Consider the following 15,137-nt stretch of genomic DNA (forward strand, 5'->3'; position numbering starts at 1 on the left):
TTGAGCCAACAGGGCAGTACCCTGCTTTTTCATTCCACTCTCTCCCTGGCAAGGACTCAGAACTGGCACTCTTTAATTGAAATGCCAGAAAAGAGCTCTGGCTTAAAATAAATGGTCACAGGATCTTGTTTATCTTGCCTGAACCATTTCACCTGAGTCTGATACAACAGTGTGGAGTGTGACTTCTTTAGGACATGAAGCATATAGCAGGCTGAAGCAGCAAGCACATGCCTTGGTGGTGTTAAATCATAAATTAAACAGCAGCAGCAGGCACCTCTTCTCAGCATAAAAAGCAGAAGCTTTCCTGTAGCTCATTTAAATCCTCTTGTTAGAAGCAAACTGTCTCCATAAGGATCCTGAAATCTGCTTTACTTCGGAGAGTACAGCTCTTCAGCTGAGCTCAGAAATAAGTCCAGGAGCGCAGTTCCCCTGCGGCAGTAATCTCCAGAGCAGGCACAGCATGAAAAGCATTGCCTGCCTGCCTTAAGATTAATTTCCCCCCATTTCACTGGAGCTCTTCAGCACCACTGGCATTTGTGCATTCAGCCCTGGGGCAGGCAAGAAGAGTGCTGTACCACCTATGTGTGAACTACTTAGAAAAATGTTTTGAGAAAGCCAAGGGGAAAAATCAGCATCCTATTCCTCTGTGAAGTCAACCATTTTCAGCCTGCCTGTTTTGATAGCCCTGAAACACTGCACCTTGCTGCTGTGATTGATGCCAATGGTAGTTTAAATAAAAAGAGAAAGCAGGGCAGACACAGGAAAATGTCCAGAAGCCTGACATTAGGAGCATCAAATCTGTGAGTGTAAAGGTAAAAACCAACGATGGAAAAAGAGTGATCCACACAAGTCGCTGGTAATTTGTCTGTTCTCTAAGGTCCCATGTGGCAGCGCCATCAAAACCACTTACCCAACAAACTGAGGTTGAAAAACATAGAGGAAGACTTTTACCACTACTCTTAACTTTCCTCATACATGTGTTTCCTGAGTAGGTATTCACAGGTACAGATACTTGCTGACACAGTTAGGTTACTGTCTGTTAGTCTGCTGTGTGCAGGTAGGTGTTGTAAACTCACGCTTTGTATGACTGATATGAAGACCAGGCTGGGACATACCATTTTATAAACATGAAGGTTTCTAAGTTTCCAAGTTTTCTTAACTTGTGCATTTAAAAGGTTGGCAAACAATAACACAAAATATATTAACCAGCAGAATGTTTCAGTTGTTGAAATCTTTGCACAGTTTTCAAACACCACCTTTGACTGTCCTGGCAAATGATGAAATGATGGCTTTCATACATATTGCAGTGAGAAATGCATTTATTTCATACGCAGGCTCATCATACACTTTAAAAAGACAGCTAGCAGTATCATTATTTTCACAGGGAAAGTACATTTCCCCTGCTTCATGTTTATATCTAACAACACTTGTTTATCCCCTTAAAAGTACTGCTGTGTATATCACTAGGTGCTCCTTTATCTGAAGGACACAATTTTCTTGCCAGGCTCAGGGTGATTATGTGGCCGAGTACTAACTACAATTACTGATGATGCTGGGGAGAGCTGTGTGTGTAGTATTCATCAGTGAAAACTGGACATCCTGCCCTGGCACCCCTCTTCCCCTCCCTGTCCCCTGACACTGTAATTGACAGCTTTCCTGAGAGTGTGAAGGAGGGGATTAGCTGTGCTTCACAAACTCTGGCAGCTCCATGCCTGTGCACAGAGTAAGCACTCCAGCCTTCTCCAGGGCAAAGGCTGGGTGAGCAGCATCAGTGAATTTGTGCCTGACGGTGAACAGCACGAGTCCTCTCTCTGCATTGAAGAATAACAGTCTGCTGCCACTGTAATCCAACAGGATGCCAATCCTGGCTGGGTGTTCTGTCACACGAACATCGCTCATCACACCACTGTGAAGAAATCTATAAAGAAAGCTGTGGGAAAATGGAAACCAGAATACAGTGAGCCTCTTAATGGCAATTTGCCAGAAATAACCTACAGCTTAATTCCCACCTATTAACAGGTGGACACATCAAGCAGCCTATCATGTGGCAACAGCATTTTGCTCAGCATGTAAGCAAAGAGAATGCGGCATTGCTTCAAAGCTCTGTCTGCCATTTCACTGGGCATCTTTGGACTCTTATGGTAAAAGCAGACTTGCTGTAATCATATTCATCTATATCTTTCTTATTACATATCTTTGTGGGGATTTAAACATGAACTCTGCTTTGGCAAAACCTTTTGTATCTCAGATGTTTCATTTAGCTAGTTATGTTCATGCATCTATATGATTTCACACTAAAAAGAACCACTTATTTTGAATCAAAAGCATTTTTAAACAATTAACAGGGTTATGTCTCACAAACCTCCGAGCAGGCACTGGCCTGATGAAGACTACCTACACCACCGCAGTGGTCCTGCAGTCCTGCCACGGTGACTGCTGACTGCCTATCACTGTGCAGAACAAGGCAAGAGAAGGCATTCCCTGAGGAGGTTTGACATCTCCTGAAGGTGGAAATAGATTCTAAAAGACTGCATTTATGGAAATAAATACACTTGGTAGGATTTTGTGAAGCAGTTCAGGATATGAATCTGGAATGACGAAGCAGTGGCAAATTAGTTTTTTAAATTTTATTCACTGAATGGGTGAGGGGTGGTAAAGTGGTCTTTATTAATGTGGTCTAATTAATTTGTGATTAATTTTATTTTTTAAGTTACTATATAAGATTTTTTTATTTTATTTTAATTAAGAGGAGGTATAAAGCTCCTTTCTAGTATCTTAGAAATATAGAATAGTTAGGGTTGGAAAGGACCTTAAGATCACTAAGTTCTCCCCTGCCATGGGCAGGGACATCACACACTAAACCCAGTGTCACCCAAGTATCCTTTTCTTATTACCCAAATTTGCAGAAAGAAAACAGAACAATCCTTTCTGCTCATGATCCTTGAAGCTGGCTAGCTTTATTTATGTGAACAACAAGTAACTTCTCAAGCAGCTAGACTGACTTAGCTTTACCTGGTTTGTGTAGGACAGCACCGCATGCACCAAGAAATATCACTCATCCCCAGGATGCTGCTCTGTGATATTGCCTTGTAACAAATCCCAATCCTGTACCTTCTGCAGCCAGAGACAATGATTTCCCAGTAATGATGTCCCTGAGCAGGCAGCAGCTCACCCAGGACTGAAGGAAACCTGTTTGTGGAAGGGACATACAGTAAAGTGAATGTGCCAGTGGACCAACCATATTGGTTTGATATTTCTTTCAGTCATGTCATGCAGCATCATCTAGAATTACTAATAGATTTCATTGTGTTCTTCTGACTGCAGGGGTTTATGAAAGACTTGAATGTTGTCACTGAGAGTAATTTAATCTTTGCACTGAGATGGAGTCATCTTAAGGAGTAAAACCGTACAAATTAACCCAAAATTATATGAAAACAGGACTTGGCTTCATATAACTCAGGGTAAACCATGACAAGCAAGCAAAAGATGGAAAAGATGACTTTGGAGGCAAAAAATGGATCTCAAATTTAGAAAGCTTGTTCAAACTAGAAAGTATGATTATTTAAAGTAGACACAGTGACAAACATCTTGTGTGTGTTCAACTGTAGCAGTAAAAATAGTTCATAAGACAGTAATAGCTCATTACCTTTTAAGAAGCCATATCAGCATGGCACAACTTACACAAGGGAACATGTGCTTGTGATGGGACTGATATCAATATGTTAAGAAAAAATAAATTAAAAACATCCTGTTTGCAATGGATGGAGTTAATCTGGTACTCCTCTTCTAAGCGTATCCCAGGAGTATTTCCTAGTTCTCCAAAGCCACAAATGCTTTGGAGAACATTACCAATAATGTCCTCACTAGAGGAACAAAGTATGGAAGATGGATTACTTTCAGCCACAATATATTGAAAAATAGGCCCACAAATCTGGCCTTCTTGAGGCAGCAACAAATTGCTTTGAGGCTGAAGTGCTCTGAAGGATTAAACAGTCACCATGGACTGAGGCAAACCCAGAAGTCTCAGGAGGTACCACTGCCTTTGACTTTCTGGCAACACTGAACTCTTCCCACCATCTACCTCAATGCTACTGCAATATCTTTGAAGTGGGGGTCAATCACATAAAGTCCAGGGGCTGCATGACTGAAACAATTCAGTTCTATAAAATTAGCTAGTGCCATATGAAAGAAACCTAAGGCATAAATAAGAGTGAGGGGCTCATCCTGAACCCCACAGGGTGATCCTGCTCATCATGCTGCTACTCACCCAGTGAATTTGGCTTTTTCAGGAAGGCGGATCACTGTTGCATTAGAGGAGATTTGCAAAGCTGGATGGGCTGTGTTACTTAGCAGGTGAAATCGAGTTCCTGGAATCATTAGTGACAAAGAAACACCAGTTCTAAGAGGCTGGCCATGTTAATATGAGATGAATCATAAAATGAACAGTTATTGCCATCTTAGTAGGACAGAGTTGTGCCTGCTGGCAGGTAGGAGTGACAGAAAATTTGGTGTAAATGCAAGGTCTTCCAGGTTGTGTCTGATTGAGATGGCAGTCCAATATTCAGAAATGTAGCAAGGTGATAAACCAGTTTCTCAGTATGTGAGAAGTTTGAATAACTCTCAATCAATTGCTTTTTCAAAATAGCAAATTTGAGTTTTGAGACTGGTTTGGCGGAACCATACATGATTTAACACTATTTATCACTATTTATCTGGAAACCTTGAAGTTTAAACAATCCATTACATTAAAAACTGCTCTGCATGCTTCCTCGTCCCTGAAACCTAAAGTCCATAAGGTTTTAACTGTGAGGGGCTTTTTTAAGATCATGGCATCTTTTATCAGAATGAACTCTGCCAAACTCAAGCAAACTGAGACCCCTAAACAATATTTAATAATTTCATATTTCTGACAGAATTCAATATTTTTGCTAAGCCTGGTCACATCAGTTGGTTGGAGGTTGCATCAGTTTTACTTTTACATAAATATAACAAAAATTTCAACTGAAGTAGTCCCTAACTGTGCTAATTTTAAGCAGATGAAGTACAGTCACTTTTATGTTAAAAACTTGCTCACTCCATATCATAAAGTTCAGGTATGGCTTCTGGAGGAAAATGCTATCTTTGGGTGCTTTGCCCCTCCATCCCATTGTTTTTGTATCATATCAGAAAATGGTGATCTACCTTTAGTTGAGATGAGAGCTGCTTCACTTTGCTCACTTGTCCCAAATGGGTTGACAGCTCTCAAGTAGAAGAAATAGTTCACATTGGGTTCCAGGGATACTTTCAGTTCAGGCTTCTTTATTCCAGCAAAAGATCTGCAAATTTTGAAGATTTTCATATATGAAGATGTATTATATATCCAAACCAGGAAAGACTAACTTGTGCAAAGAGCCAGGACACCTAATAGTATTGTTGCCTACTGAAACAACAGGCACCACAGAAAACTCCAAATCAGAAAAGCAAACACTTTTTTCACAAACAAGTGGGTTATGCAGGAGCTTTGGCATTTTACTTGGGGGATCCTCCTTACTCTGCCTGACAAATTTTCAGGCCTTTTTGCCTGTACCACATTCTCACTCAGTGCAGTCATTCTGTGTAACGCTCACTTTATGTTCATTTTGCAGTGTAAATCATCACATAAAATGCAAGCAGCACAGAAACAAATTCTCATCTGCCTCCTGTGAAAAGTCTGCTTTACAAAATGAAAAAAAACTTCTAAAGAAAGAAAAACCCTTTTAATTAATTCAGTTGCATGATAGTGAATGCACATGCTGTGTTTGTACTGTCTGGGCAAATGCTCCAGATCCAAACCAATGGATACCCTTATCTGAAACCACACAGAAACCTTGCACTTATTATGGACTCTCTGCTCACAAATTGTTCATCAACAAAGCCTCATCTCTGTCTCCCTCACAATGCCATGCACTCTAACAGGCTGGTTTTGTAAGAGCCATCAGCAGGGGAACTGCCTCTGCACAGTGCCCTCCTTTGACTAAGTCTCCCCTTTGTGGTGCCGCAAAAGTTCCAGCCTCACATCCTCAGTGCTGATGTCTTGACACACTGCAGGAAAGCGAGAGTCAGCACCCACTCAAGTCTGCTTCACATGCGCTTTGAAGTGCCAGTGAAAGTACTTTGGATGACTAGGAAGATGCCAATTTTATTTTCTATATTGTCAGGAGTATGAAAGATTGGCTTAAAAGGTTCTCATACACTGGATCCTGACAGCAATATACCCTCTGCATTGTATGCCTGCAGGTAAAGACTATTTACCTATATAAAGTAGGTAATTTCCTCTCAGAAATGCTTATAGGAATCTTCAAGGCAAGTGTTTAAATTCATGACCAGGAGGAGTTTTTTGGAGAGCATGCAAGGCACTTTTAACCTCAGGCTTGACAGTGGAGCCCAGGATGGCCACCCTCCTGCAGATAATGTCTCTAACATAAACTAGATTGAACAAATTACCTTTCCCAGCACTAATTACTGTGACCCCAGAGAAAGTAAGGCAGACAGTCAGATCATATCCCTCCTATTCATTTGCAGTGATTGTTTTTCTGCATGTGTCCCACCAGAGAGCAGTACAATCTGAAGAATAATCAGTGCTCATCCATCAGGACTTTTCACATGCCTGCCTCTGCTGCATTTCTCACAGAAAAGGTAAAATCCCACAGCCTTACACACACCAAATTCCTGCTAACACTACATAGACCTCTATGACTAAGAGGATGGCATTGTGGGGAAAGACTGGCGCATCATCATTATTAGTCTGTAACAGGTATTCTTGCACTAACATCTGAGATTAAAATGACTGAAAGCATTGAGAAAAAGCAATGGGTTCTCCTGTGATTTATCTTGTTCAATCTGAAAAAATTCCAGAGAGTTTGGGGCTCTTGTGCCATCAGTGCGGGGCCATGCCACCTCTGGGGAATGTGTTACGTTAATGCTGGGACTGATGTGGTAAAAACAAGTGGTTTAGCCAAACACAGCAGCAATTGAAGGGTTTACTTCACCTCCAAGACTAATGAAAGTCCTGACCATGAGAGAACTTCAGCAAGGCACTGAGAGTTTGGCAGGCTGGTCGGTTCTTACTGAAAGGTTCATGGAAGAGGTGGAACCTGAGGAGCTGCCTGATGAGAACCTTTAGACTAGAAAGAGCAAAAAGGCTTGTCTGACTACAGGAGAAAAGAGAAAAAAGAAAGATGAATCACAAAGAAAAATACAAGATGAGAACAGAGCAAGAAGGCCTATGTAACAGAAGTTAGAGAAAGGAAAACTGGGATGGAAGTAGAGGAAGCGGAAAACTGCACCTAGGCTTTGAAGAAATTTGCCTAGGCTTCATAGACAGCTCTCACACGATCTGCTCCTTAAAGCACCATCCTGACATCTTTGATGTGAATCTGAAGCATGGATCACCAGAAAGAAGTTTTGAGCAAATAGTTACAAGTGAGATAAAGGGAGGATACTCTAAGCTATTGTCAGAAGCTGTTTGTGGGAACATGTATATCAACATGTCTTAAGCACAGTGATGCCCTCCATATGGCTCTCTCTTCTGGAAAATGCTGTGTAAGTCAGTATCTTTCCAAAGAAATTAGACCTTCCTTTTCACTATGTGCTTTCTAACTGATTATTAACTAATAAAACAAAAAGTCTTTAATAAATCCAAGTAGACAGATACATTCTGGTGTAACGAGTAGAACTGGGGTATTCATATTCTGCAGTCTGCATCCCGGAGCCTGAGTATTCAGAGATTTTGGGTCCAGCCAATTGCAGAATAGGGTCACCTATCAAAGTCCAGACTTGGGTCTCTTTCAAGTCTGAAATTCTCCACATCAGAATTTGGTTTCATGCTTAAAACTGAGAGCAAGAGCATGCCTCTTTTCAGTTGTAGTAGTGAAACAAAAAAGTCAGGACATTAAGCAGACCTCGCCAGTAAAACAGTGATCAGATTTTCAAATAGCATTCTCTGCTTGGTAATCTATTTTAGCGAGCTCTAAGCTGCCTAAGAATAAGAGACTATCAATTTTAGCTATGATTAAGGCTTAAAAAACAATCCTGCTGCTGCCAACTAATGAAACAGAATATGCCAACAAGAAGAAATTTCATCTGCTATACTCTGAGCCACATCCAAGCACACAAGAGGCTGTGTGTAAAGAGGAAACAGGTCTTGCTATCTGTACCCTCATTTTCTGTTTTGAAGACAGGGAGAAGGGTGAAAGTAAATACTGAGGGCTCTTCAGCAGTCATTTTGGTTTGTCATGGTTCAGGCTGATCCTGCAATCAGTGTTAAAAAAACAAGGATGAGGAGAAAGTATGATTAGTGCTTAGCTTACAGCAAACAGATCATGTGTAGGAGAAGGGAAGGAAAAATGCATCCTGAATGAGGTAGGGTAAGCCTGTTTCATTTCCGAGTTCTTGTAACAAGCCTTGCAGTTAGACCTTACTTAAGCTCACCTTAAGTATTGAACTGTGTAATTTTGGTCATGAAAGAAAGAAAGCCACCTACAGCATTTCTAATGTCAGCTATTTTCTACTTTATATACATTTGCCTGCTTCATAGATGATTGGAAATGTAATGATGTTATTATCAAAGTATGAGGCATCATGGTCCTCAGCCTAAATATCCCCACAATGACTTGGCATCATGATACAATGCAATTTGCACTGTCCCCACAATTTCTTGGTATCATGATACAAAATTCAGTGCACAGAAATTAAAAAACATTTGAAGTTAAACATTTTAAGTATGTCTTATTAATGTCTCTCTTTCTAAGAGTAATCTAAGTCTCAAGATGAGGTCTCCAAATTTCAGGTATGTGCTATTCAAAGCAGAACAGAAAGAAGTTACATGTTTGTTCACCTTTAAATTGCAAAGGAATATTATAATAGCAATTGTTTATTAAATTTATGATTTCCGTGGTTTTAGGGAAATCTGATGCTGTGTTTTGATGCATGTTTCTCTCATCAGCATCCTCATTTATTTAAAGGAAACAATATCTAGAGGATATTTTTTAATATTGCATGAACTCAGCAAATGATATGCCTCACAGTGATTCAGAACGCCCTCTGTGCTGTAATTGTCATTTCCACCCCCAAGATCCCACTGAAACAGCACCTCCAGACCTGTGCTGCTACCATCAATGTGGAGTTAGAGCTGAAAGTATTTAAACTTCTCAAGATACATGCAGAAGCACACAGAAGAGGTGCACCATGAGCTGAAAAGAAGGCGTTGAAGCCAAAAATAAAGAACAAGTAGCTCTCAGTCCACTCCCAGCTGTGACACATGCTTCCATTTTCCTCCCTTGTTCCATCTCTGGATCACCAAAGAACCGCCTACAATGGTCCTCACTGCTATCTGAGACAGTAAGCCCAGCAGAGGGACTGAGGGAGGGGAGGAGGAAAAGGGGGAAGAAGATTTCCTATTTTCCATACCTCATTTCCTGAGCTGGGAGGACAGTCACGTGTGCACACAACAGGAGGGAGGCTGGCTCTCTTTTTTCCAGCCTTGCTTGGACTTGCTGTGTATGTAGACAGAAAATTCCAGTTGCAACAAGTGCCATCCTCTCACTGGCAGAGGGGATGACAGTCAGTCACCTCCACTTTTATGAGCTCACCACATCCTATACTAATTTCTGCCCCCCTGTCATGATGTGGTACATGGTTTCCATTTGAACAGCACATATACCTAATCCCTGGACTACATTTCTCACGGTTTTCCATCTTCCACCCACAGCTCCATTGACTTCTCAACACAAGGAGGCTGAACAGCAAGAAAATAGCAGAGCTCTGGAAATGGAAAGAAACATTTCAGAGATTGTGGAAAAAGAATCAACCTGGGAAGGAGATTTAAAAGTACAGAAGGCCAGAGACCTATTGTTGTAGAAGATTTCAGATAATTTTCTGTGAATCCATGTCTTTCAGGTGGCAAGCTGACAAGGAGAGAGAGAACCCAGCAAGGAAAACATGGTGTTTTGAAAGAAACTTTTGATTATGGTTTATTTCAATATGTGCTTCAAACTCACTCCTTGGGTACTGGGGGCTGCTCCAGGATTGCTCCAGAGACCTCCTTGGAGATATTCAAAACTGCCTGGGCAATCAGCTCTAGGTGGCCCTGCTTGAGTAAGGTGCTGGACCAGATGACTCCAAAGCTCCCTTCCAACTCAACTATCCTGTGATTCTGTGACATGCTGCAGCCCATATGAGGGGCTTCACACTCCTCTCCTGTTCAATTGGGGCATTTCTCCCTGCCTGCTCCCTTGGCAGTGCCCTTTGCCTTGGGTGAATTCCCAGAAGGACACCTGTGAAAGTGGCTTTGCGGGGTGGAACCATGCCACTTTCTCCAGGACTACCCTTAGATGTCCTTCTCTGACATCTGCTTTTATGCCATGCCCCTGCTGCAGCTGTATGAAGTTTCCAGGGTTGCTGAGAAATATGTCTGAACTCCCATCCAAGCATTGGGAAATAGCTCAGCTACAGGGCTGCCACAAGCATGTGAGGCAAGGGTGCCTGTTGAAGGGCTCCATATTTGGCTGGTCCCCAAGATGCATGTTGCTCAGGAAACCTGTGAAGGACAAACTCAAAGCCTTCAAGGAAAGTGACCAGGAGAAATTACAGCATTTCCAGGCCCCAGAAAATGCTAGGTGTGCATAAAGATACAGGTGCTACCTGCTACAGGTACTAGACATAGGAACACTAAGCTCCCTACAAGTATTTCCAGGAGGCAGCTTCTCTCTATGTCAGCTACATAAGGAATTGATTTCTAGTCCTAACTTGCACACTGGTGGCCTTGGATGGAAACAATACAGCCTGTATGCCCCATCTACCAGCAGGCTCTTCTCTTCCCTTGGCTTTAAGCAAAAAAAAAATAGAAATCTAAAAAAAAAAAAAAAAAATTCTCCATCACTGTAACATCTTGTGCCATTTCAGAAGCTTTCCAGGTTGATCTCAGGGTGTTGCTTTTGAAAAACGAAAGAGGGGCATTACTTTGAGGAAGAAGAAATGGTAAAAGATGGTCTTTGGCACTGTAAAAAGAGGTCAGAGTCCTTCTACAAATACAGAATTTAAATTACAGCAATCCTGAGAAAATTTTTATTTTATCCCATGGGAATTTTTTATGCTTGTTGTAATAAAAGGCAAAGTTCTGCCCACAGAGAAGACAAAAAGTCAAATGTGACTCAGTATAATTATGAACATGTTAGATTTCACACAAGGTCACTTGAGAAAGGGAATGGGTCAGTTCTGGCAGCTTTCTGCCACAGTTATCTCCACACAAGCAAACTTTCTGGTGCTATCGACATTTCACTCACAGATTGCAGAAACAGGCACACTTTCTGGTTCAGTTTTGAGAAAAAGAGGCAATTCCATTTAACAGCAAAGAAACTCAAGGACAAACATGCAGCACAGGTTTTGGGACAAGCTACATTATCCCTGACCAATAGCAACTTTGGCAGGTTGACAGGGACCTGATGACCTCATGAAATATGTATGAAACAGGTCATGGCTGCTCTCCAAGAGCCAGGAGAGCTGAGTAAGACCTCTTCTTGTTTGCATCAATGCAGCATGCTGATACTGTGCGAAAAAAAGGTCTCCGCACCTTGCAGAATTTATTCCAGTTTTTAGCCCACTTTTGTGTGGAGCAGCACACTCATAATTTCACTCTTGTAGTTGTCTACCGAAACCTGTGAACCCTTATTTCACTTAACTAATTCTGACTGCAGGAGGTGGAACTCTTCCCTCTCTGCCACATCTCCATGATTTAGATAAAAACTAGCCCCTGAGTGAAGATCTTAATCACAGTCCCTGGGAGGTGAAGAAGACAAACTCAGCTGGGCTTTGGCTCTTCCACAGCAGTACTACAAGTCACCCCCTGCTTCCCAGAGCATCTCAGACCTTTGCAACTGTACTTTTGCTGGAATGTTGCTGTCATTCTTTTTAAACAAACCAGTATCTCTGAGAACATACAGAGCACCACGATTCTCTCTGCAGTTCAACATAGTGGACGGTTTCATGGCTCAGTGGTGCCTATGTCCCTCCTCCCCCTCTTCTCTATACAGCACAGACTTAGCTTAGGGGAAACCAGAGAGGGTCTGGCAGAAGCAGACAGCACCCCCAATCTCAAAGCTGCTCTTTGGGTTGCTCTTTGCCCCCTGTGGCATGCCTGCACAGCCTGGCAGCGCTGAGCTCAGGGGTGCTTTGGGAGCCATCTGCCTGCACATCCAGCCAGTGCAGACGGGTCACCAGTTACTGGGACACCCACATCACCCTCACTATGCCCCAAGCAGGATCCTATCTTTTTCACCACAAGGCAGGGAGCAAACTGGGTCAGGCTCCTCCATCTCACTCCTTTCCATGGAGCTCAGCTGCTTTCTCCTGTCCTGCCTGGGGCCGGGGCAGCTGTGGGACAGCGCTTGATTCCCTGGCAGCACAGCCCTGCAGCTTCTGGATGATTGCAGACAGAGCACTGTCCCCAGGGGTTTGGCTCCAAATGAAAGGGATTGCCTGGTTAAGCAGAATGAAAAGAAAGCATTTTTATGTCTCAGCCTAATCTCACAGATTAGTGTTTGTCTTGTAAATTCCTCAGCATGCAGAAGCAGATTTTGTCCTTGCCCGGTTGAAGGCAGAATAATCTCCTGTGTAATGACCCATGGTCCAGGGGACACTCATTAGCAGCTGCCTAATCTGACCACAGCACTGACCTGAGACCCTCTCCTTCTGGCGAGTGCTGTCGGCAGTACTCCAGGGTAAAGGACTCCACCGACGGCGAGCCAGCGCACCAGCGGACAGTGGCAGTGTCCCAGCACACGGTGCAGTCCTCGGCCTTGATGGTGGGGACTGCGGGCGCTGGAGACACAGGGACAGGTTAGCCATATCACAAGGAGGGCACCAGCAGCTGGAGGAGGATGCTGGCGAGGGAAAGGAAGAGTCATCTCCCCCCAAAACCCCATGGAATAGTTAGTTTTGCCCATTCAGCAATGATCTTCTGCTTGTTTGTGTTTCAAAGGCAGAGGGGAAAAAAAACAAAACCCTACTGGGAAAGTCACTGTGAATATTTGTGCATTTCTGCACATCTTTAGAATGCCTGTGTAGATTTTTATGCATTTCTTCAAATACATTTTCCTTATTTCTGCCAATCTTTAATGAGCAGAGCACCAAGGCAGTACTGCTTTCAGCTCTCCCTGCATCACCTCAATCATGTCTTCAGCAGATTCTGCTTGAGCTGCATCAGAAACAAATGTGCTGCTGCAGAACTGACAGGCAGATGCTGATTTTCTGTCTAATTATGTCCTGTTTGTTTTTGCAATTCTAAAATTTGCTCCTGTCATTTCTCTTTTAGAGCCTCAGATTAAGAATTACAGGACAAACTACAAGACAGAAAATGGAGTGTAAAATAATGCACTGAATGCAAGTAATCTAAAGGTAATGTATGAAACTGCACATCCGACATTGTAAGCTGAAAATGCATTAGATGTACTCACTTTCCCTTTACAGGGAAAACCAACATAAACAAACCTTAAAAACCTGTTGTTGAAACTCATATAAACAGTCTTAATGCCAACTCTTAAAAGAAAGGTTATTAATTAAGTAAAGGTCATGGAATGCTATCTTGCTCTTACAGAGATAGGGTTCCAAACAGGAGGCAGAAGACAAAAGCAGAAATTAGGCAATTTTATGACAACATCCTCTTATAGAACTGCAACAAGCATTCCGGGTACATTCTGTTTTATAAGCAAAATAATTTGTTTTCAGCAGAAAAAGAAAACCACCCAGAAGTACATAATGATTTCATGATTTAGTTTAGCTGTTCAGGTTAAGATGTACTTGTTTAACTGCAGGAACAGACATCCTAGGTAGGTATTCAGTAGAACAATGATTCCATGGAATAGATTCTCATCTGGCAATACATCTGCGCACCTCCCTTAGAAACAGTCACTTCATTATTTTCTGAAATATTTAATTACTGTCTGGTTTTAAATGCATCTGTTCCTAGAGAATAAAAAAAAATTAATAGCTAAATCCTCTAATAACTGCATTCAGCAACTAAACACATACGCCATTTATGTATGAGCAATCAGGATGTCCAAGCCATGAAGCTCTATTTTCTTTTTTTAAAATTTTTAATTATCTGTCTAAAGAGTGGATGGAGGGAGCACACCGGAAGTTGTTACTGTGCCTGGATTGTTTAAACAATGTTTCTAGATTTGCAAAGAGCCTTCATCTGGAGATCAGTTTGGGATGAACAGGATGGGGCAGGGGGAAGAGGGATACTTGCTGCCTCGGGCATCATTCCCTCAGGGAAAATACTTCTGCAAACCAGCATGTTCCCCAGGGGAGGGGAGGACAAGCTGTGAGTTTGGGAGGTGGAGAAACCGGAGACAGGAGGTGCTGGGGCGATGTTGCAGCAGAACCTGCCTGAATTCTCCACAGCTTCCCAGGCCCACTGCTGCCTCCATGGGTGCAATCCCAACACAGAAACCTTACAGGGGCTATTAATGTGTACATTCCTGTAACTGTATAAACCATCAACTTACTTTCTAGTATGTGCCAACTTCTGATCTGAACTACTAAAAATACACTCTGAATTATTGCTTCTGATTTCATTGGGTTACTTGAAGAATCAAAGTATTCTAACTTTATATCAAAGTAGCTGGGCTCATATGGAAGAACTTCCTTCCACTTCTAGTGCTCATCTTTCCATCCTCTGTGATAACAGCATGCAGGGGTTTTGCATCAGTCAGTGCTTAGCAGTGTCCTGCAGGTCCATTTGAAGCTCAGTGCACTCCAGAGGGAGTTCAGCTCAGCTTGAAGGAAGGTGTTTAGTGAGCCTTTGTTTGATCTGGTTTATTTGTTTTCTTAAAGAAACAGGCCAAAGGAACGCATCAAAGACTTAAGGAAATCAACAACTTCAGAAAGCTTCAGTTTTGGGAAAAAGAATGGTGAGCCTGATACCAAAAGGTGAAGACAGTTCTTATAAATAGCAGCTTTAGAGAGGTGAGAACCCCTTTTGAAATCATGATTTATTAGCTAGTAATAACTCTTTATTGTTTGACCATTTCACAGGAATTCTGCACCATGCTGACAATTAAATTGTTGGGGCCATAAATTTTGAATTTCTGCTTTGAATTCTCTGGAAAATAATATTTGCT

General features: G+C 42.1%; 1 protein-coding gene across 1 annotated transcript in view; it reads right to left on the reverse strand.

Moving 5' to 3' along the window:
* Positions 1-1,371: 1,371 nt before the first annotated feature.
* CMYA5 (cardiomyopathy associated 5) overlaps positions 1,372-15,137 on the reverse strand; it is a 47,070-nt gene continuing 33,304 nt past the window's right edge. Inside the window, exons 10-14 of the mRNA XM_005151895.3 lie at positions 12,690-12,834; positions 5,182-5,315; positions 4,268-4,367; positions 3,013-3,189; positions 1,372-1,930 (exon numbers count right to left, since the gene is read on the reverse strand). Of these exons, the coding sequence (XP_005151952.2) occupies positions 1,678-1,930; positions 3,013-3,189; positions 4,268-4,367; positions 5,182-5,315; positions 12,690-12,834 (809 nt within the window). The 3' untranslated portion in view covers positions 1,372-1,677. The remainder of the gene's footprint in view (positions 1,931-3,012; positions 3,190-4,267; positions 4,368-5,181; positions 5,316-12,689; positions 12,835-15,137) is intronic.

This window comes from Melopsittacus undulatus, chromosome Z, assembly GCF_012275295.1.
Source record: "Melopsittacus undulatus isolate bMelUnd1 chromosome Z, bMelUnd1.mat.Z, whole genome shotgun sequence".
Classification (NCBI taxonomy): Eukaryota; Metazoa; Chordata; class Aves; order Psittaciformes; family Psittaculidae; genus Melopsittacus; species Melopsittacus undulatus.